Genomic DNA, 21597 nt, shown 5'->3' with positions numbered 1-21597 from the left:
TCATTAATATCAAATGCATGAAGATAACATTTAATCTTGTTCATTATTATAATCCCTTACTCCTATAACTGCTATAATACTCGAGGTATAGAGGCAAGGTACCTAAGTAGTTCCTTGATGTCCAATAATGCTTGATAAGTGCAATACCGGATAATAACGCCCCGGCCTATCGCATATAGATTAGCCTAGTACAGGCTTCTAGGTTGGGTACTTCCGCGTGAAGACGATCCAATCATATTGACAAACCCCCTGTCAGGCATTATGCAAGTGCCTTGGGTAACTCATCTTAGGTACCGAGATATCGGCACCCGGAGCTTTAGTATGATCAAGAGTGAGCTGTGCTTGCCCATCATCTTGTTTCGTTTCTCCATTGCCAACCTTAATATTTGAGAATTCAATCATTAAGCATAGTTACAACGTCAGTTACCATATCTGTAAGCTTTTTATGCAAAGAGGCGAATTATACAGGTCAACGCGCAAACTCAGATGTCGTCGGCTTCAGCCGTCCCAGCGTCCTCGTCAGCGTCTGCTGCGCGCAACGCGATAAAACGATTACTTAAGGAGATCGCTGTCTGGGAGAAGGAGTCGCCGAATGAGAAGGGAATCGAACGTCTAGGACCTGTTAACGAAGATGAGATGCTACACTGGGAGGCTGTGATAAATGGACGGGGTGTAGGAAGTGGTTATGATGGTACGTCCCAAGTCAATGTCCCTTCTAGTATCTTGGCTTCTCCCTTTCCTTCTCCCTTCACAGCTCCAAGTATTCGATTTCCCACGAGCCATAACTACCACCACAGCATACATAACCTAAAAGTCTTACCAATACTAACCGCTTGATGGAATAGAAGGTCGCTGGCTCCTCGACATAAAGATCCCTCCGTCATATCCTCTCCAACCACCCAAGATCTCATTCCGAACCCCCATCATCCACGCCAACATCGCATTAAGCGGCGGCGAGATTTGCCTCGACCTACTGAAGGAAGCATGGACACCGGCGTATAGCGTACTGGAGTGCGTGCGCGCTGTTCGTACGCTACTCAGCTACCCCGAAACCGATAGCCCTCTCAACGTCGACGTAGCTGCCCTACTGCGTGGCGGCGATAACCTCGGTGCCCGAAGATTGGTGGAGTTCTTCTGCCGCGATGAGGGTGGAAGGTATGAAGGGAGGTAGCATAGAGTCAAATGAGGAAGGTCAGAAACGGATGACGATGGTGCGGGTGATGATTACAGCTAGGCAAGCATATGCTGAGGCAACAACTGGGTAATAATAATGATGACAAAATGGGAAAACAAGACAAACTACCAACGTCGATATATATCGAGACGAGAAAGGCAAAGGCATTGCTAGGAAAAGTTGACTAGGCACTTGGAAGAATCTCGTTACAGCATAGCGGAAGGGAACGAAACACGGAGCGGGCGTTATGTTGGAATACAAGATCTTGGTCTAATGTATGATTCCAACGTCAAATTTGCTACTTTATTATGATGATACGTTGTTAATCAATTCATATTTAAGACAGCAAGCATGAGAAGGGGACAACCCATTTTTTCTACTGTGATTAACATTCCAAAGCGCCTAAAGCAACTCTGCCCGGACTCCTTTGTATTGCTGCAATACCCCATTTAGGAGGGCCCTTTGCCTTGTGTAACTTTTACAAACAAATGATCCCCGTCCTGTGATGCTGTAATAAATATCTACAGGAAAGACCACCACTCCCATTACCACAAACCGTAACGGCACGGCTATAGGTGTCTCAATATCGCAATGCTTCCGTCGTCGCAAACAATACGGTGCGTTCAAAACTCCTCATCTCCAAAATGCAATGTTCCGAGACTCATGACAGATTACAAGGTTCGTTATGGCAAAAAAACGTTCCGATCCGTATTTAGATAAGTCCCCGTCTTTTATTCGTTGTAATGATAAACCTATACTCTGGTTAGTTGATGGATATCTTCAAGGGGGTACTTGTGTGGAGTTCGTACTTTATAATTGGGCAATCCTGTAGCTTGCCAGCCTAACCTTCTCGCCATTTTTGCGAATCCTTCCGTCTCGATCAAGTGATAGAACGGGAATGGCGGGAACATAGCACCATCACGATGGACGTCCGCTTTGACAAGTAACGCCGTACCACCTACACCATCTAAAGGTACCTCCATCTTAAGCTCGCTCTCATTTTCTGCCATATACGCCATTAACGCTCGGTATGTCGCCATTTCAGAGTATCCTTCAAGAATAATATCATCCGCACCCATTTTAGCAGCAATTTCCTGTGCGGTCGGACTATCTTGCCAACTGTTGAAATCGTACGGCCTTTCTGCGAGCTTTCCCGTTTCGGTATCGATATATCTTTGGTAGCAGTTCGGTACGATGATAGGTTTGTCGTGAGAAGCAAGGTCTTGTATCAAAGTCGGCGGTGTCTCAATGATATCGGAATCTAACCATAATACCCACGAGGTATCGGCTCCCAGCGTGGTAAAGAGTAGTGAATTTCGTGCCCTAGACATAGAAGCGCGTCTTGTCTTTTGATTCTCCATCTTATGTCTTTCGCTCTCATCTTGGGACGTTAGTGGAGGATCAAAATCCTGTCGCTCGATAATTACGCTCCTAAACCGATCCTTCACGGATCCTGTTTGCGTCTTGGTGATTTGAGCCTGCAATGCGGTTGTCGCAGCGTTGCCCTCCTTATTTTTAGGTAAAATAAAGCCTAGTGTGATAAGGTCATGGGGATATTGTAATTTTAATAAATTGTCCCAGTACTCTTGGTAGAAGCGCGCCATCGGTGTTAGAATTAAGACAGCCTCTCGGTTGCCAATCGGGTCCGTCGTAATCGTAACATTGTTAAGGTTGAAACGTCGGACAGGTGGCCTCTCGCCGATGAGACTCGACTTCGCGACGGGTTTGCGAGTTGGGGCTCGATTCACGTGAGCGGTTTGCGAACTCGAACCGGTATGGGAGAGAAAGTAGATTATAAAGATACATAATATCGCGCCGATGAAGAGAGTAACGTAATTTGTCCTCCTTAGGCGGACTGGCCCCATAGGGCGCGCCATGGTGAACTAATGTTATCTCCCAAACCAAGACGGTGTAAAAATGTTGAAGGCGGCGTAGAAGAAAAAAAAAAAAGGAGTGATGGACGAAATGAAATCAGCAATTGGCACGGGCCATCGAGGGCGTATAGATCGAATTGCTATCGGAGTAAAGATTCGCAATTGCTGAGATTAAGAGGGAAGTCAATCGTACGGGGATCTAACACGCCAACATGGGGCGGCGATGGGAGGGGCGGGTTAAGGTTGAAGTTGGTCGAGGAGTTTTGATGGTTGATAGTGATGATGATGAGGCTGTCGTAGTTTAGAAAATTGTGGTTAAATTTCCCATGTCGACTTTGCCAGATAACACTAAGCCTAAGCCTAAGCTGAAATTGAGTCCAAGTCCTTTTAGGTACAGTAGTACCTACCTGAAAATTGAAAACTTACACTGGAGGACTCCCCCAGGGGCCTCCTTTAATGTTCGTAATAGACTAGAGGGCGGGTACATCAAGTTTTAGTGTCCCCACTCGGCTCATTTATGTATCGTGTCACTCAGAAAACTAGGATTAGTACATCCCGCGATGTGGGTAATACCCCTACTCAGATGCCAATAGAAGTACATATTAGGGAGTATTATGTAACACTCCAATTCTACCGGAACCCTTGATGAAAGAGCAAGAGTACTCAACTTCTGACTACCTATATAGATAGATAACTCTTACCACCATCTCGTATTATCTATATTAACTGTACTATATGTTATCTATCAAACTTATTTATGGCATAGGATACTAAAATGCAAATTGTCGATCATCTTCATGCAATACCTCTACCCTTCTTCGAACAGGATTGACTAAAATTTGAAGCACAAGGGGTCGCTTTTATGGCCTGAGTTAGATACTCACCAATAATTCATCCATCGTCTATATAAATCCATACCTGAACTGGGATTAGATATGCAAGTTTGTAGCCATTCGATAACCCACTTCTTCAATTGCCTATTCTACTTGTGGATGTTGAAAAATGATTGTAGTTTCTTTGTTCATACAAACATTTGCCGGAATACCAGAATTGGTTATAGCTCTGCCAAGTAGAAATCGATCAATTACACGTGCTAGATGTATTTAGTAGGTAACCATTGGAAATGCACATTTAAGAATATCAATCTTACATATGCCAAGGAGTTCAATGTTCTTTCCCTGAACCCCCAAAAGTCCCTTAGGGTACATATATGTAAGTACCTTGAGTACCTTAGCAGGAGCTACTGTATGTACGTACTCCATACTGTACCGCACAGCGTCAATTGCAATCAATGGGGTTAATACCCCTGTGGGGCTGAATTAATAACCAATCAGGGGCCACTATGGCGAGACGCTTTAGTGACTCAGGCAGGCTAGACCAACCTATCGTACCCTACCTGCCTACCCTTCTAGCCTAGGATGGGGTGCCGTTGGACCCAAAAAGCCCGCCTGGCCCAATGCAGGTGATCTTCTCCATATGTACCTACCTACATTCTACATTACCTTAACCGTACCTAGAACACCTTCAAATCCCACACCCCGTCTCCCGTTCTTCGTCCCCTCTTCGACGCCGAGATAGGCAAGATTCGAGGTCACCAGCCAGAAGGGAGTTCCTAAGGTTGCGGAGGATCCCTTCTTTCTTTTTTAGTACACCTTGTTTTTTCCCCCCGGAATCTTGGAATCGTGGAGTTGTCGCCTCTCTTGATTCGACTGCGTTTCTGCGTTTCCCTCGGCTGTCCCGTTACCTCCCCTGGCATCGGATTTGCCCGCCACGGCTCGACCCAAATGCCAGGTGTGTAGCTCATATCAATACTAATGGACTCGCCCACCGCCAGTAGCATTCCGGTCAATTAACGACCACAAAACAAAACACAAACGCCAATCCAGCCCAGTCCAATTCACTCTTGTTTCCCGACTTCTCACACCCATTCCCTCGCCCTCGCTTGTGCACTGCCTAAGTACAACCAATCCCCCAACAGGTCAGATCAAGTCACGACAAGAGCTCGGACGCTTCGAAACCGACTCGGTACGACATATGACCCGCATAAGATTCAATTTCACTCATATTCTCTACCCTGTCATCGTTCCACACGAGTTCCAACTTGCGGTCACATCACCTCGGCTTTGCCCTCTCCCTTTATAGGGACACAGGGAATTCTTGATTGTTTGTCCTTATTTGCGTTGCGTCCGGGTCTCACATTCCAAAGTTGCACACCAGATAGCCAGGTCGTCCGTCTATTCTCCCCTCGACTTTCATTCGTCATCTTCCTCCACCGACTATTCTTACATACCGTCAAAGTCACACACCGACCTCTATGAAAGCAGAGTTAAGGTAGACCGCCTAGGTTATCGACCTCGTTGGAAATGGAGCCTGTTCCCGAAACTGAGAGGATGGAGGAATTCCGCTCCTCTCCTCTACCTACGCTACGTCTACACCAGCCTACTGCGATTAACACCAGTGACTTGGATCTCAACCGGAAACCTGTCAATACTCGTCGTTCTACCGAACCCCCCTCTCCAAGTTCGCCGTCATGGGCTACTGCCTCTCTCCCGTACCGACCCCGAACCACATCACCTCTTTCGGGTGTTCATACTCGATCCAAGTCAGTTGCAAGTCTCGCACCACCGACTATAGGCCGAACACGATCTATGCCCGGCGTTGATGGTTCAGGTCGTATTATCTATCCGCCGACGCTCCGCCCGGATAGTCCTTCGGGCTCTCCTAGCAGAAACCGAGCGCCACGAAAGGCGGTTGATGAAGCATACCCTCCAACCTCGCCTATCCGATCTACTGTCCTCGAAAGTGAGAAACGTCACACCGAGTTAAGCAGCTCCTCTAACCCCGGCATCACAACTTTCAGTAACCCGACTCATCGACGAACATCGTCCCCTCTACGATTTGCGGCTTTCTCAACATCAAGCAGCACTTCCTCCTTGCCCGGGACACCATCGGCCACGGCTAGCTCTCCTTCGTTCAAGCCTGAGGGTCTATCCAATAGCTACAGCTTCCCCTCATATTATCCATCATCATCCATCCCATCTACTCCAAGCTCCATGAGGTCCCGTAGCCCTAGCATCTCAAGTCTAGAGACTATTCCCGACTCTCCCGATGCTGAGGAAGCCGCCTTAGAGGCCGAGAGAATTGCCCAGTTGAAGGCTGCAGCAGATGCTGCCGAGGATGGAGATTCCGGAGATGCAAAGGGTCGGGGCAGTCTAGACGTACCTACCCGTGGTAGAACCCTAGGCATCGGATCAAGAGATAAGCGCAAGCGCTGGAGTGTTTGTGGAGCTGAGCGACGTGGTGATCTCGATTTGGAAACCATTTGGGAGGATTAAGAATTTTAATTGAAGGGACCGCTACATTACGACACAAAACAAAGCATCGGAAGGCAGGGCCCTGGTCTGGTTTGCAAGCATATTTGATTTTTGGTCAGGATGGACACAGTTAGGCGTTCTGCAAAGGCTGCTTGATACCCTATCGCGTTGCATTTCATGAGGAGGCAGTATCATCACAGGTTAGCAAGCATTGATTGACGTATTACGTATAACGTTTTACGCGGCTTCGGTAAACACATTCGATGAGCAGAGGCATAGGACATAGGATCTTCCGCTTCACTACCGCGAAGTATCATCACCAAATTTTCCCCTATGACTCATTTGCTCATATTGTACCACGACATGATTTTCGATTTACGTCTCACACGTACCTTTGGGCTACTCAAACATACTTGTTTATAGGAAGCAGCACAGTACTGAAGACATGAGTCAAGTTAGGTACATACATAGGTAGTATAAATACAACGAAATTATACGCCAACGGATAAAGTACGATCCCAGAGCACTAGACACGCTACAATACACTATTTAGTATTATGATATATCATAACACTCGATTATCCAGTAATACCTCGGAGTATAGGGGAGACTATTCACAACTTGAACCAATAGGAGCTAAGGTGAAGCCATGTATATGTACGAGCCGAATGTTGGTTCTAAGTAGAATGCCAGGATCCCCTAAGGTTCACATCTACACCAGCCAAGAAGATGTGTAAGGCTCAACTTACACGATTAGATATAGAGAATAGCAAGAGCTATCGGTGACGAAACACCTAATATAACTATATCTCAATCTCGAAAGAGGGTTAATGGGCTTAAGGTTTCGAGCAGACTTCGAATAGACTTTAAGTCATACGTTTAGAGTTATTATGACACTACTTGGTTGAGAAGGGGGATGCGCCTTATGGCAGGCAGTACATATATATATGTACATGGTATCATATAATGTGTGGCATAACCATGTCCGAAGCAGGTTGTATAACAACACTTATAAATACAGACCTCTCAACCCACCCAGGCATTTCGACTTTGTAAACCAACACCACCTATACCTTTCCTACCGCCTTCATAACTTCTATAACATTTTCTATCGTATTGCCTATCAATGAGACAACCTTACCATATATCCCCTTGGCTAAATAGGGTATGCCTCATACGATATCTACAACCCTCATAAGAGTCGGATGCGTGACTGCTACTCTATGCCACAGCATACCACAATCAGACGGACGGCCAGACTGAGAGGTACATTCTTGCGATTAAATCGGCAATGAGGTACTATTTCCACTCCTTGCAAGACGATACCAAATAGGAATCATGCATTCCGATACTTCAATATGAGATGAATGCCACTCGGTCCTCAGTTACAGGAACCAGCCCGCTGGAGGCAGTGAGTCGCCTGGTTAGACATAATCCTCATCAAAGCCAACCAGTCAAGACACACACTAACGCAAGAAATTTACAGGGCTTAAAAGTTGCTATCCTCTCGAAAAAGCTTCGCACCAGACGAACATTATAAAGCAACATCATAGACTGAGCTATGTATGTTGATGGAGGTTTATATTGAAAAACAGAAGCTGTCTAGGACTCTGTCCTGAAATAGGGGTTGCTTTTAGTCGATAATTAGCTATGGCGCTATTTCATAGTCCTGCCCATCTATGGATTTCCTCATGCAGCCCAGAGAATTTCATGGTACAGGATGTAACGCAACAAAAGGTCGTCACACATTAAATCCAGGGGTTGGCGAGAGACCAGGCTTAGAGACTGCCCGTCGCGCACCGGGACCGATAACCCGCAATTTCCAGGGTCGGTTCGGTTCGTTTCGGTTCGGCGAGCGCAGCGAACTATTCAGCTATGCCCACTCATCATGGTCGATATATGGGCACTAGGAATCACGATGCTTTATATTCATGAGCTTGGGGGGATTGAACTCCCTCGGATGGGAGAGAATTGGGTCATGCACGCTATATTCGAGGCTAATGTCGAATTTAAGGAAGCAAGAGGTACATAAAAGTCGCAGCGAACCGTACCGACGCGCATACAAAAGGAACCCCAACCCCAGCAACCTTCACTACGTCCCGGAACAGCTTGTTGAGGGAAAGCGCAGGAAAGATGGGAAATAGAGGCCACTGAGAGACCTAATAGGAGTTGAACCCAAACCTCTATTTAACCACTGACCCGGGATTTGGTAGTTTACCCATCCAAATCGAAGGTGTTTTATATCAGCCAAAGAATACTTCTGGTTCTATAAATGCAATATCGACCCGAGTTGAATTCGATTTTCTATGTTGGTATTGGATATGCACCCTCTAGATATTTCATCACTTTCGCCAAAGAGATATCATATGTACGTAATATAGCCCCTGGTCGGATAGTTAATAGTAAGGGTACCACCTTCAGTCCTCAAGGAGTATTAGTAGACTCATTTCCACGATTTTAAAAAGTTATAATGAGAACAACACGTGATGCGTGTCGAGATGAGTGTGTCTACCGTGCCATCTTTTTTGATCTTTCATTTTTTACTACATGCGAATGTAGATGTGGTCAGGAGGGAGATGAGAGCGTAAGATATACAACAACTAATTCACACAACCCTCCTGAAAAGCTCTGGGATATTTGCAACTTAAAAAACGACGATCCATAAATCATTCCATAGCTCCATCATGATTTCCCCTCCCAAAACCTAACTGAATGAATGATACGAATCAGATCACCAGCTCAACTTCTACTTCTCTCATTCGGAATCCTTTCCCACCCATATTTATAAGTCAACGACCCATGTCTCCGAAACACCGGCTACACCATCGCCCCAGATACCGACAACAGCCATCAAGAACCCGAGGCCTGAGACGGCTGTCTGGAGAAGTTGATTCCGGACGAAGAACTCGACTTCAGCGCGGACTTCCTCGCCGTTGTAGTCTTCATCGAGCTCCTCGCCACCGCTACCTTCTTCACTGTGCGCATCTCCGAGAACCTCGTAGCTAGCTTCCATACCACGCGAAGCCTGCTTCTCACGACGGGCCTGAGCTAGAGCCGCGCGTCGCTGCTGCGCGGCCGTCGTGCTGGATTGTGGGGCTGCGCCGAAGAGCGTGGGTGCCACCTTATCGACTAGCCGTGTGCCGAAGCAGAAGAGCGAGGTGTAGAGGAGGTAGGGATGTCGGAAGGGGCGCGGGGAGAGGGTGAAGGCGAGGAAGAATGCGGTTCCGGAAATTGTGGTTAGGGCGTTGATGTGCGTTGATGCTACGCTGGATAGCGAGTGGAAGGCCTTGGCGGCGGAGGAGGCGGAGGGGAGTTCGAGGAGGGAGGGGATTGTTAGGGCGGAGAGGGTGTAGGATGTGCCCTATTTTTTGTTAGTTAGAATTTGTTGTTATATGAAGGATGGCTAGATCAATGGATAGATGTTGCAGAAGATGTTGTTGAGGTTTGCCGCTCATCGTGAGGGTTGAACGCGGGGGAAACTGGAGGGGCAAATCCGGAAAGGGACTTATCAGCAGCCAGCCAGCCACTTACCGTTAGGAGACCCAACGAAACGGTCCCTACGAACTTAAGGACAGACACCTTTCTTGATGCCATGGCCTCTAGATTATAGGAGATGAGATGACCAAAAAGGTCGATGAAAAGATGCGGATGTAGTGATGTCAAGATTCAGTCTTGATGTACGGTGGTGGAAAGTCGCATGAGGTGGTTTAAAGGTTGAAGGGGTGCGAGGCCAAGGTGGGTGTGCGGGATGCCGAAAAGTGCTGGTTACGGTTTAGTTTGGGTACCTAGGTACGTTAGGTACCTATGCTGAAGTATCGTCACTAATATTAAAAACTAATGCGACGAATGATTGGGTTTGGTTTGGACCTTGAAAAAAAGTAAATATGCGGGCAAATGACAACGAACGATTCCGATTCAAGCTGGTTGCCATTGGTACAGTTCTAGCTGATTGGAGGGGGCGAAACTTTGACTCTCTATCTGAGTTGTGCAAATCACATATCCGAAATACGTAATTGGTCCAAGCTTTCTAGTAGCGGACTAGATACCTAGGTACCTCCTAATTTGGTTAACGCCGAAGCTAAATGTCCTATTTTGCGGGGACAGCGGCGTGGGCGGGCTCTACGCCGAAAAGGGACAATAGTGCTGGAGCATCCATTGTTACACATAGCGAATAAGTGGATCTGATTGGTCCCTAGCTTCAAGGTGGATTTCAAGCCGAGGCTTCTTCGCACTCGTTTAGCTTCCATCATCCTTCGAGTCTCCCTACCTACCAAGGTATATCAAAAGTTAGGCAACCTAACCGTAAGATAAACTTATTAACGAAATCAAAGATCCATTTCATTTTCATATTCAAAGAATCACGATTTCTACCATATACCCTCTCTCAGACTCCACCTGATATATATGCCCCCTTTCCGATCTTAGGTTACACGTTAATATACCGTAATAGTCTTCACGACATTGAGCTCCCCGGCATTGCGCTACCTGTTATCGCCATGCCAGTTCCACCATCCGAGTACGTGAGCAACGTATGGAAGCAGGGCATATTCGGTTGGTTCTCTAGCGCTGTTAAGAATCTCGTTTCACAACTGACGCGTAATAATGTAGATGGCCGTGTCGTATTTGTAACCGGTGGCGCTGGTACAATATGTAGCGCGCAGACAAGAGCTTTGGTACATCTCGGTGCGAATGCCTGCATCATCGGGCGTAACCAAGAAAAGACCGAGAAAGCCGCTATTGACATTGCGACCGCGCGGAAGGGCGCAAAGGTTATCGGGATTGGGGGATGTGACGTAAGAAAGGTGTGTGTGTGGCCATGACTCCGAGTAACTCCGCTATCCGAAATAGCCTATTGACTGACTATGTGACAGCCCGAGGATCTGGTAAAGGCTGCCGAAAGATGTGTGAAGGAACTCGGCGCTATTGATTTCGTTATGTGAGATCCTCCGACCAAGTTAGAAGCAGGACATCTTATCTAACATGACTTTTTAACTCCGCAGAGCCGGTGCTGCAGGCAACTTTGTGGCCCCTATTTCGGGCCTTACTACTAATGGCTTTAAGAGTGTTATGGAAATTGACGTATTGGGGACGTATAACACCGTTAAGGCCACCATTCCATACCTTATCGAGTCAGCTAGTCGGAATAAGACGAACAGCGATGGCCTGACAGGGGGGAGAATCATTTACGTATCAGCGACTTTCCACTACACCGGCATGCCCATGCAAGCTCACGTTATGGCTGCGAAAGCTTCGGTAGACTCTATAATGGCCTCCGTGGCTATTGAGTATGGTCCGTATGGAATAACTTCCAATGTTATCGCACCTGGTGGTATCGAAGGGACAGAAGGTCTGGCGAGATTATCGAGCAGCAAGGTTGATCCAAACATACTTGCAAATCATATCCCGTTGGGACGATTCGGTACGGTTCGAGATATCGCAGACGCTACTGTCTACCTCTTCAGCGACGCTGGTAACTACGTGTCCGGAGAGGTTCTTGTTGTGGATGGTTCTGACTGGAGGAACAAGGGTATGGGGGTTGGCCTCGATGCTGGCATGAAGTACCCGGACTACCTATTAAAGGGCGAATTTTCTAAGAACGTTAGAGGCGGTAAAAAGGAGAAGTCGAAGCTATAAGCGGAAATAGCTCGGGCAAGACCTGGTATTCTAAAATATTATCCCGGCGGTATGGGCACATACGTCATCAGCTGAAGTCGGGAACAACCTTTGGAAACCGGGATTAAAGGAGGTAGCTTATTGCAAATTATCATTGACATATCAGGGACCGGCCAGCGAATTCGTTGTATAATTATCGAGATCTTAAGGGGAAGCGGGCATATTGACAATCCGCAATATATATATATATATATTATCTGAATGTATTTTTATATCGTCGAGATGGCTGCGGCCGTATATCTCTGCCCACGGAGGTATTCCTAGCATCTTAAAACCCCGTGTCAAGTATCCTCTGAGGTTGTTAGTCTCAAAACAACACCTCCAAATCTATCCCTATTCAATATCTAAATCTGACATCCATTCGGATTGTCGGACTACAAGATGGACCGACGATGCTGCAAGATCTAAAGAGGTGCATGCGAATAATTTCTACGGCGAAATGGTGGTGGTGGATATACCTAGGTAGTAATAAAATTATCTCTTAAGGGGAACAATAAAATAAAAAATAAATAATTTTGAAAAAGAAAAGTTTGAAAAATGGCAAAAAAGCTCGGTACCCCAGGTGCGAGCCCGTCGGCTCGAACCCTGGGGCTATCGATCAGCGTCCTGATCGGCCTACGAAAAACCCGGGCGGGTCGGGGTTTTTACTGGGAACTCCCACCCCCGGAGGCACTAACCGCTGAGCCACCAGGTGGCTCGCGGTCGTGGGTATCCGGGGGGGGGGTTAGAAACCATAGGATTAAGGTGCTATTTAAACCTGTTGCTGGGTGGTTGGTGGGTTGTTTGTACTGTGCAAGGGCCAGGTGAGAAGGGAAGGAAGGACACGGTTACCTAGAGACATAAGAACAAAGAGCTATTCGCTTCTGTTTGAATTGTCGCAGTTGGCTTACTCCTTCCTCACACAGCAATATATTCGCTACCTATCCAGGCCTCTCAATGATCAACCTGGCAACATTTCAAATTCACATGAGTCAATAAACAACTCTATATCGTGAACTCAGACACAATCGTCAAGCATAAATCACATTTGCAATTTGATTGAATGTACCTACAAGGAAAATACGATCTATTAAAATGGCTATCTACTAAAATCAGGTAAATAATGTAAATGGCGCATGCCGATAGAAGTTTGGCTTCACTCTAGGAGAATTTCGGTGAACTCCCAAAGATTCACGAGATCATTCTATGTTAAACATCAGAAGTTCTTGCGGCAAGTTAACATCACAAATGAATATTCCAGCCGTACTACTTTTCACCAAAAGCACTCGTGTTGTCATCGTCGCCGTCGTCGTCGTTGCATTCATCTTCATTTTTGTCAACATCTCCATAAGAGTTTGAGTCTGATCCTTGATGAGACTTGGGCTCTAGCTTTTGGTAAAAGCTCCAGTGATCGGCTTCTTCCAATTCACTCAAACTTGCTTCGTCCTCAATTCGAGATTCATCTTCGCTAGAGTCAGATCCCTCATTATCAATTAGATCTCCCTCACCATGACGACTATCCGAACCATCAAAATTGTCTTGCTTCCGAGCGAAAGCTTCTTTATGAGCCTTGGAAAGCTGAGCGAGAGACTTAGCATCTTTCCTCTCTTCAATTTTGTCAAATTGATTATCGGGGAGTTGCCTACCATTGTGTTCGCGACGTGCTTGACGAGATCTCTTTTTTGAGGCCATTCCTGACGATTCGGGAATTTTAGCTTGGGAGTGCAACTTGGGGCTGTGTCCTTCGCCATTAGTATTGCCTTCCATTTTGACGATGTCCTTGAGAATGCTTTTGGTTGGCATAGTGGTAATTATTTTACTAAGAAATGAAGTAGGTTGTATGTTTGAGTTGATCTCTAAGTCGTTCCAATTCGTACTTTTTTTATTTGGTAGTTTCGGTTGATTTGATTTAAGATAGACTTTTAAGGTAGTCGATATGAATAATAAAACCAATTTAGAAATGGGTGACTTGAATTGGCAATTAATTTATAGGAATTAGTCAGTCGTTGATCGATGGGTTTCCATTGTCACAACCATGTTGTTCGGCGACAGTTACGGCTGTTTATTGTATGCAATCAATTAACATACTTTCATTGTAAGACTGTATGGAAACGATCGAAGTGTCAATTACGAGACATGAGATTCAACGTATGTTTCCATAGCTAATTGATCCCAACGTTGGCTACATACATTGAACCCTCGACATAATTACAATATATGCTAGCGCATAGCATTTACACTTGAAATACATTGCAAAAGCAACTAAGAATGTTGGTGGTATTGGATGGCCAAGATAGCTAATACTCAATTATGGAAATATTAAAAATTTGGTATTGCGTTATTGATCTCACTGAGCGCGCTTGACGACGATAGGAATGGTAATGATATATCGAATACATCTTATTACTTAAACTGGCTATGGGAACGAAAAGCTGCAATTTGGTTGGAACAATATAACTATAGAATAAATGAATATACGACAGATAACAACATAACCAAATGAAATACTAATGTCGGCCCAACTACGTTAGCATCACTCCCAAGACCATCTGCTGGGTTGCCCTCGGGCTTACTTGGTCCTATCCCGTCTTTATCGCCGCCGGAGTCAGGTTGTTGAACAACGGTCGCATCTCCCGGCGCGAAGAGAACGCCAACGGTGTTCGCGGCATCGGCATCGATTTCTCCTGGTGTGAGAAGAGGATTATTGACTGAGTCGCAAGGCGGATTATCGCCGGTAAAGTCTATCTTGTTTGTGACTGAGATTGGAACGTCAAAGATAGTGTAGTGGTCTTCGCCGTTGAGTCGGAAGTTTTGTCGAATGGATATCTGCTAAGGCATCAGCAATGCAGACTTGAGTGAGCACAACGCCACCACCGTATTGTTCTACTAACATTATAGTCTCCGCGATCGCTATCCGCACTGTCTGGCTTTCCATCGCCGATGAGACAGTCCGGCCAATTCCACTTGACATGCTTTACAGTACTGCCCGGCTCGGACTGCATGATATCGCCAAGACTGACATCATTCGTCGAGGCCGTCCCATTTGTTATCGTGAAATTCCTTCCTGTGGCATAACTGTAGAGGAATATGGTGATATTGTTGATCCGACTAGGACTGTCGTCGCTGTACGGAGGAAGACGCAACTTGCCATTAGCAGTTACATCAAGAGCTACCTCGATAGTGTCTGTGTGTAGTATGTTAGGCTGAGTTTTAAGAATGACTGGAGAGACTCACCTCCTCCTAAAGGAGTGCCTGGTTGAGGCGCATCGAGAACAGCGAAACCTGGAGTAAATATCTGACCGCCCGCAATTGTAAAGTTTAGCGCGGCGACATTGCTGGTGAGTATAAAAAGAAAAGATACGAAATTCAATAAATTCTTCATCTAGGCTAGTTGCTTTTCGCTATAGTTATCATATTGAGAAAGAGAGAAATGGGTTAAAAAATGTATATCAATGTCACATCATTAGGTGGGGGTAGAAGACTATTTAGCTGACAAGTTATAGGACAATCACTATTGGGTAGATGCATAGTGAAGAAGGAAGGGAAAATCGGCATCCGGATGACTTGCATCAAGATCTATTTGACCATCACCCCTGGCCCGGCGGCCGGGGGACACTGGGGAGTTTCCCTTCCCGACGTAGAGCCTAGGGCATCCATCCGATTTCTTCGCATGAACAGTGTGATAATTTAAAATCAGAATGTTGTTCGCTAATCGTGGACCTATTGTTTTTACAAATAGTCTTGTTTAATCGTTCAAAAATCGCCTTATTAGGAAGTATTCAGGGAATGGTAATGTCATCGCATCAATCGGGAATCCTGGCCGTGATGCCGCTTTCTAGGATCGACGAGATGGGACGAAGATGAAGCTTAGTATGGAGGATGGGGGGGGCCCTGGTCGTTTCGGAATTAAATACGATGCACGGACCCATATTACATTACTTAATCATATTAGGTAAGCCAAACAGTGACTTGTAAGTATCGTTGTAACTGATGGTGGGGTCTACTATCTCTCAACTTCTCTTTTACATCTTGTCGCCGAAGGGCGCATTACTTCCGCAAGACGTCCGATCCAACAATAAAGGTGAAGATACCTTTGGATATATAATTCGAAGGAATTATAGGGTGTTATTAAGATTTTCCGAGTCCTTTGACTACCTCGGAGTACCTGATTAAATTAGAATCAATGCAAACGACCCGGCTTATTTTCACACCTACTCAGGTTTAGTTTCTATTCTATATCCTAGGTCTCTGCTTGTATTAATCTAGGTATATAATGTTGTTACCGCGTTACTCGGGGCGCTTAGCTCGAAGCTGCCATCTTAATGTTACATATGCCCACCAAAGGCTGTTCTCCACGTCGAGGAAACTAAGTCAAATATCAAATTCGAGTAACCTGGCGGCTCTAAGGGATATCCTTAAGGTATCGGAAGAAGTGACCGATGCATTGGCTACGAATAAGCCTGTGGTAGCACTTGAATCGACTATCTATACCCATGGAGCTCTAGGTAACGACTTGGATTTGGAGGGGGTTGTTCGGCGTAACGGTGGCGTCCCCGCCGTGGTTGGCATCCTGGAAGGTGTACCTACGGTTGGCCTGCTACCCGAAGAAGTGGCCCGTATGGTAGAGGGATTGCCAAAGAAAGTATCACGACGAGATATTGCTTACCTCGTCGGCATGGTACGTCTTGAACCCCGCAGATCTAATATCCTTGACATTATGCATCTATATATCTCGTGCTAAACTCTGAAAATTTACTCTTGTATAGGGTATGTTAGGGAATAAGATCAACGGAGGAACTACTATAGCTGGTACTATGATTCTAGCAAGGCTTGCTGGAATTCGAGTTTTCGGAACTGGCGGCCTTGGTGGCGTGCACCGAGGTGGGCATGAGTCGTTCGATATCTCTGCTGATCTTACCGAGCTCGGAAGAACAAGGATGGCAGTAATCAGCAGTGGTTGCAAAGGCTTCCTCGATATTCCTAGGACTTTAGAATACTTGGAAACTCAAGGTGTGCTCGTGTCGACCTTCGCGGATGGTCGACCGGGTGCCGTTGACTTCCCAGCGTTCTGGGCACGAGATAGTGGCGTGAAAAGCCCTTCTATTGTGCACGATGAAGAACAAGCCGCGGCAATTACCCTGGCACAGGAAAAGCTAGGGATTGAATCGGGGATCTTGTTTGCGAACCCAATACCCGAACAATTTTCTATCCCTCGGAGCGAGATGGATGCTGTCATTGAACAAGCAATCCAAGAGTCGACACAGCAAGGTGCTCTTGGAAGCGAAAACACACCATTTATCCTAAAAAGGATTAGGCAACTCACTAATGATAGGAGTGTACTGGCAAACAAAATCCTAGTACAAGCAAATGTAGAACGAGCCACCAAGATAGCTGTTGCGCTTTCGCAGCTTGTTGCTGGCGAATCTGTAACGCCTCATAAACCGTGAGCTTTACGCTCCTTCTGATAGTCATTATAGAGCCTGACATATCTGGAATAGGGTGAAGCAACAGAGTGGATTTCAATTTTACGAGAAGAAACCTCCATCAATAATTGAAGCAGCGCAAGAAACCAAGGTAAGATCACCTATACTGTACTTCAGCTATACACAGTAATAATATCATGGACCAATCATAAGGTCTAGTCATTCCCGCTTGGTAGAGCTGCGATAGAAGCTTGAACTGAACTAACAACGGTAGGTCACTTCTAAGGCTGATATCCTCGTCGCTGGCTCTGTGGCCATAGATCTTAGCTGTGATTATGTCGGTGAAGATTGGATAGAACATCCCGCTCCTCATTTACACACATCAAATCCAGCCCATATCGGCCAGTCTATTGGAGGTGTCGGCCGCAACGTGGCACTTGCGGCCCAAAGGGTTATGCAAAGCTCAGGAGTGCGACTATGTAGTATGATTGGTGATGACCTGTAAGTTACCGAGGCTAGTCTCTAATACTATAAATACTGATAAATATAGGGCTGGTTCGACTATACTTTCGTCCATGCAAGCAAGTGGCATGGATACATCATGCATTAGGCAGCTAAGTCGCAAGCAATATCCGGAAAGCCGGACTGCTCAGTACGTGGCCGTCAACGATGCCAATAAGAATTTAGTCCTTGGCATGGCGGACATGGGTATAATTAGCACTCACTCATTCCCAAATCACTGGAACTCCATAGTGAAAGAGTCAAAGCCCAGCTGGCTTGTGGTTGATGGGAATTGGGCACATAACAACATTCGAGCCTGGGTACAGGCTGCGAAACAAAGTGATGCCCATGTTGCTTTTGAACCAGTTTCGAAGGGGAAATCTACTCGCTTATTCTGCAATGAAAAAGATATTGAAAGCTTGGGTGTTTTCCCCAACGCTAGCGTCGACCTCGCGACGCCCAATCAGTATGAGTTAGCGGCCATGCACGCAGCTGCGCAACGATATGAATATTTTGACAACCAAAACTGGTGGGAGGTCATTGATGCCTTTGGCATGAGAGGAGCTAGAGATCGCTTCGTCAAACTTACATCCGTTAGTATGACCGACGCCGGTATTCCACAGCAAGCCATTCAGCTTCTGCCATTTATCCCAACTATCGTCACTAAGATGGGGAGCCACGGTGCCTTGTTGACTATGATACTGAAGAATGATGACCCTCGGCTGATGGACCCAGCTTATGAGAAGTTTATCCTCTCGAGAAGTCTCAATAAACATCCTGAAGTAGGAGGTGTCTATATGAGATTGTTCCCACCAGTGGAACGGGTGGAAGATGTCATCTCGGTGAATGGGGTTGGTGACACATTCCTCGGTGTATTGATTGCTGGCTTATCACAAGGGGGCAAAGTTGAGAATCTCATTAATGTCGCTCAAAAAGGTGCTGTATTGACGCTTCGCAGTCCTCAGTCTGTAAGTGAGGATTTGGGTACGTTAAGGGATGGATTGATAGCTGCTGCTTCATAATCACGACAACTTTAAATTCAGAACTATCATAGCACCGTGGCCTTCTATAGAAACGAAGTAAATAAATAAACGTTAGAAATAAATTAAAACCTCCCCCATTAGCGAATGAATACTATCCATAGATGTCAGCACTCGGAAAGGGGGCTAGTACGTACCTAAGTACCTTCCAGGTACCCACCCCCAAAATGCAGGGCGGTGACACTAAATAGTGGGGCTATCTGCAAAGCTACTGTGGGACAAGAAAAAAAAAAGTTGATTTCTTTTCCGCGATGGAAATTCTGCCGAATAAAATTAATTACTGAAGCATCATGCCTCCAAGACGCCCAATAGATACAATGGACGACGGCGACGACCATACGTCATCCTCTGACCAAGAGGAATCCGACCTTACGAGCGATGAGGAAACTACGGTACGAACGCGAAGAGCGCAACCCATTGACAAGGATTCCGACGAAGAGGAACTCGAACGATTCGTGTTGGGAGACACGGCTAATTTCCGAGAAAATTTGTTCTTGGACGAGTCCAGGGCCGATGAAGAAGATGATCGTTTTGGTGCATTCAGCGAAGAAGAAAATGAGCCTGGGACTGGTTTAGAGGAAGTGGATGATGCGGATCTCTTCACCTTTGACGTAGGAGGTCCTGCAACAGCTGGAGGCAAAGAGCTCGTAGTGGCACCGGTCGCAAAGAGCAAGGAAATAGCCCCCAAAGATCTGCCAGCTTGGGAAGATAGCGACGACGAACGATTGACTATATCATTGGCGGATGCGACTCAGCTACGAAAGCTCAGAATTAGCGAAGGAGAGGACATAATAAGTGGTACCGAATATACAAGGAGGCTGCGGCAACAATACTTGCGACTCAACCCTCTCCCCGAGTGGGCGCAAAATACTGATGAACCGCCGGCGAAGCGTCGACGACGATCGTCTGCAGCAGAAAACGATTCGGATATTTCAGAAGATGAAGGTACTCAAGCATCTGCGCTTCCGTTGGATAAGTTCCTCCGTGACGCTAGTACTTTGAGAGAATCTAAATCTTCGAGGGCGAAAACGCTTCGTCCAGAGGTCATTGACATCCAAAGATCACGAGACATACCTGACACACACAAAGACGAAGTTACATCTATCGCATTCCATCCAGAGTATCCTGTTCTACTATCTTCTAGCACATCCTCAATATTGCACCTACATCATATCGCACCAACCGCTCACCCGACGCCAAACCCAATGTTGACGTCGGTCCAAGTCAAACAAGTACCCATCCGCAGGGCTGAATTCTTATATCCCACCGGCGACAAAATCTTCTTTGCTGGGCGGCGACGATATATCCACTCATGGGACTTGGCGACAGGAACAATACAAAAAACGAACAAAATACAGGGTCATCGATCAGAACAGAAAACTTTTGAGCGCTTCAAGTTAAGCCCCTGTGGACAATACCTGGGATTGATTGCATCGACAAGAAAAGGTGGTGGTGTCATCAATATCCTGAATGCTAATACCATGCAATGGATTGCGGCGGCTAGACTGGACAGTAGAGGCGGCATAGCAGACTTCTCTTGGTGGAAGAATGGCAATGGTCTCACAATCCTAGGCAGGGGTGGTCAGGTTGGTGAGTGGAGTATGGCTTCGAGGCGTTTCTTGGCGGTATGGAATGACGAAGGCTCCAATGGCGGAACAGTGATGGCGCTAGGAGGCAGCAATGGTCCCGATATTCTCGGTGAGGATCGATGGATAGCTATTGGTTCGAACAGTGGGGTAACGAACATTTACGATCGACAGGCGTTGATGTTGCCTTCCTCAGACGAGGAGGTGGAAATTAAGGAACGACCAGAGCCGACCCGGAGATTCATGCAGCTTACCACACCAGTCACAGTCCTCACATTCAGCCCCGACGGCCAATTGCTAGCGTTTGGTAGCAAACATAAGAAAGACTCTCTGAGACTAGCACACCTCCCAAGTTGCACCGTGTACAGGAATTGGCCGACGGAGCAGACGCCACTTGGACGAATCTCCGATGTGGCGTTTGGGAGGAAGAGTGATTTGCTGGCTGTTGGTAATGATGCAGGGAAGATTAGATTGTGGGAAATTCGAAATTAGGCAGATCAAGGGATGTCAATCCTCGCAAATAAATACCGCACTATTCGCGACTACTTATCCAATGTATGCTTCCGGTCTTTTTCCCTAGGGCGTCATTGATCTACTGCTTTAATCTTGCAGCGATTTGGACACCCTACGCCTTGACACTAACGCATACCGGAGAGTAGACATCGAAGTGGGCTACCCTTCGGTAGCAAGCTCCGGGGGTAGAATTTTCTAGTCTGCCTTGTGTATCTGCGGAGTTGATGCGAATTCCTAAAAAAGTAGGGTACACGGTCTCCCTGAACATCTGCAAGGAAATCTACTACGTTCACCCAAACGTGCTTAAGGACCTAGTGAAGTAGTTAGTTAGCAAGTAATAGGCACGAAAAAAAACCATGGATTAAGAATATTTATGTAAGGTACCTTTCGGCATTGAGTTTTGCTCTTGAATTCGCGATCGAAGCCCAAATCTTTCATCATGCATTGCCAGTTGGCGAGATCTCCGAGCCCAAGGTACGTGCTCCGATCTATTTCGAGTCTTGCGAAGGGGACGAACCCG

General features: G+C 46.3%; 8 protein-coding genes across 8 annotated transcripts; 5 read left to right on the top strand and 3 right to left on the bottom strand.

Moving 5' to 3' along the window:
• Positions 1 to 202: 202 nt before the first annotated feature.
• Positions 203 to 1521, top strand: F4822DRAFT_417240 (ubiquitin-conjugating enzyme/RWD-like protein). Its single transcript, XM_051459432.1, has 2 exons — positions 203 to 691; positions 846 to 1521. The coding sequence occupies exons 1-2, from the start codon at positions 487 to 489 to the stop codon at positions 1169 to 1171; spliced, it is 531 nt and encodes a 176-aa protein (XP_051310858.1). The 5' UTR covers positions 203 to 486; the 3' UTR covers positions 1172 to 1521.
• F4822DRAFT_417239 (glycosyltransferase family 62 protein) lies at positions 1522 to 3511 on the bottom strand. The gene is made up of 2 exons (XM_051459431.1): positions 1984 to 3511; positions 1522 to 1926 (listed from the first exon to the last, which is right to left on the bottom strand). Exons 1-2 carry the CDS (start codon positions 3049 to 3051, stop codon positions 1906 to 1908), a joined length of 1089 nt encoding a protein of 362 aa, XP_051310857.1. The 5' UTR covers positions 3052 to 3511; the 3' UTR covers positions 1522 to 1905.
• Positions 3512 to 5149: 1638 nt separating this feature from the next.
• F4822DRAFT_382603 (uncharacterized protein) lies at positions 5150 to 6504 on the top strand. The gene has a single exon (XM_051456425.1). It carries the CDS (start codon positions 5412 to 5414, stop codon positions 6381 to 6383), a length of 972 nt encoding a protein of 323 aa, XP_051310856.1. The 5' UTR covers positions 5150 to 5411; the 3' UTR covers positions 6384 to 6504.
• Positions 6505 to 9085: 2581 nt separating this feature from the next.
• On the bottom strand, positions 9086 to 10060 carry F4822DRAFT_382608 (uncharacterized protein). Its single transcript, XM_051456426.1, has 2 exons — positions 9894 to 10060; positions 9086 to 9723 (listed from the first exon to the last, which is right to left on the bottom strand). The coding sequence occupies exons 1-2, from the start codon at positions 9954 to 9956 to the stop codon at positions 9145 to 9147; spliced, it is 642 nt and encodes a 213-aa protein (XP_051310855.1). The 5' UTR covers positions 9957 to 10060; the 3' UTR covers positions 9086 to 9144.
• A 557-nt stretch (positions 10061 to 10617) lies between these two features.
• F4822DRAFT_417234 (NAD(P)-binding protein) lies at positions 10618 to 12433 on the top strand. The gene is made up of 4 exons (XM_051459430.1): positions 10618 to 10913; positions 10971 to 11164; positions 11234 to 11298; positions 11363 to 12433. The coding sequence occupies exons 1-4, from the start codon at positions 10859 to 10861 to the stop codon at positions 11994 to 11996; spliced, it is 948 nt and encodes a 315-aa protein (XP_051310854.1). The 5' UTR covers positions 10618 to 10858; the 3' UTR covers positions 11997 to 12433.
• Positions 12434 to 14290: 1857 nt separating this feature from the next.
• On the bottom strand, positions 14291 to 15875 carry F4822DRAFT_417232 (uncharacterized protein). The gene is made up of 3 exons (XM_051459429.1): positions 15249 to 15875; positions 14906 to 15198; positions 14291 to 14840 (listed from the first exon to the last, which is right to left on the bottom strand). Exons 1-3 carry the CDS (start codon positions 15394 to 15396, stop codon positions 14472 to 14474), a joined length of 810 nt encoding a protein of 269 aa, XP_051310853.1. The 5' UTR covers positions 15397 to 15875; the 3' UTR covers positions 14291 to 14471.
• Positions 15876 to 16040: 165 nt separating this feature from the next.
• F4822DRAFT_417228 (Indigoidine synthase A like protein-domain-containing protein) lies at positions 16041 to 19056 on the top strand. The gene is made up of 5 exons (XM_051459428.1): positions 16041 to 16692; positions 16781 to 17457; positions 17513 to 17588; positions 17712 to 17938; positions 17988 to 19056. The coding sequence occupies exons 1-5, from the start codon at positions 16288 to 16290 to the stop codon at positions 18958 to 18960; spliced, it is 2358 nt and encodes a 785-aa protein (XP_051310852.1). The 5' UTR covers positions 16041 to 16287; the 3' UTR covers positions 18961 to 19056.
• A 42-nt stretch (positions 19057 to 19098) lies between these two features.
• Positions 19099 to 21299, top strand: F4822DRAFT_382518 (WD40 repeat-like protein). Its single transcript, XM_051456424.1, has 2 exons — positions 19099 to 21119; positions 21224 to 21299. Exon 1 carries the CDS (start codon positions 19269 to 19271, stop codon positions 21054 to 21056), a length of 1788 nt encoding a protein of 595 aa, XP_051310851.1. The 5' UTR covers positions 19099 to 19268; the 3' UTR covers positions 21057 to 21119; positions 21224 to 21299.
• The last annotated feature ends 298 nt before the right edge of the window (positions 21300 to 21597 follow it).

The sequence above is a fragment of the Hypoxylon trugodes genome (assembly GCF_022578975.1).
Source record: "Hypoxylon trugodes strain CBS 135444 unplaced genomic scaffold F4822scaffold_9, whole genome shotgun sequence".
In the NCBI taxonomy this organism is placed as follows: Eukaryota; Fungi; Ascomycota; class Sordariomycetes; order Xylariales; family Hypoxylaceae; genus Hypoxylon; species Hypoxylon trugodes.
The sequence above is the reverse complement of the archived record's forward strand: the minus strand, read 5'-3'. Positions and strand labels throughout refer to the sequence as shown.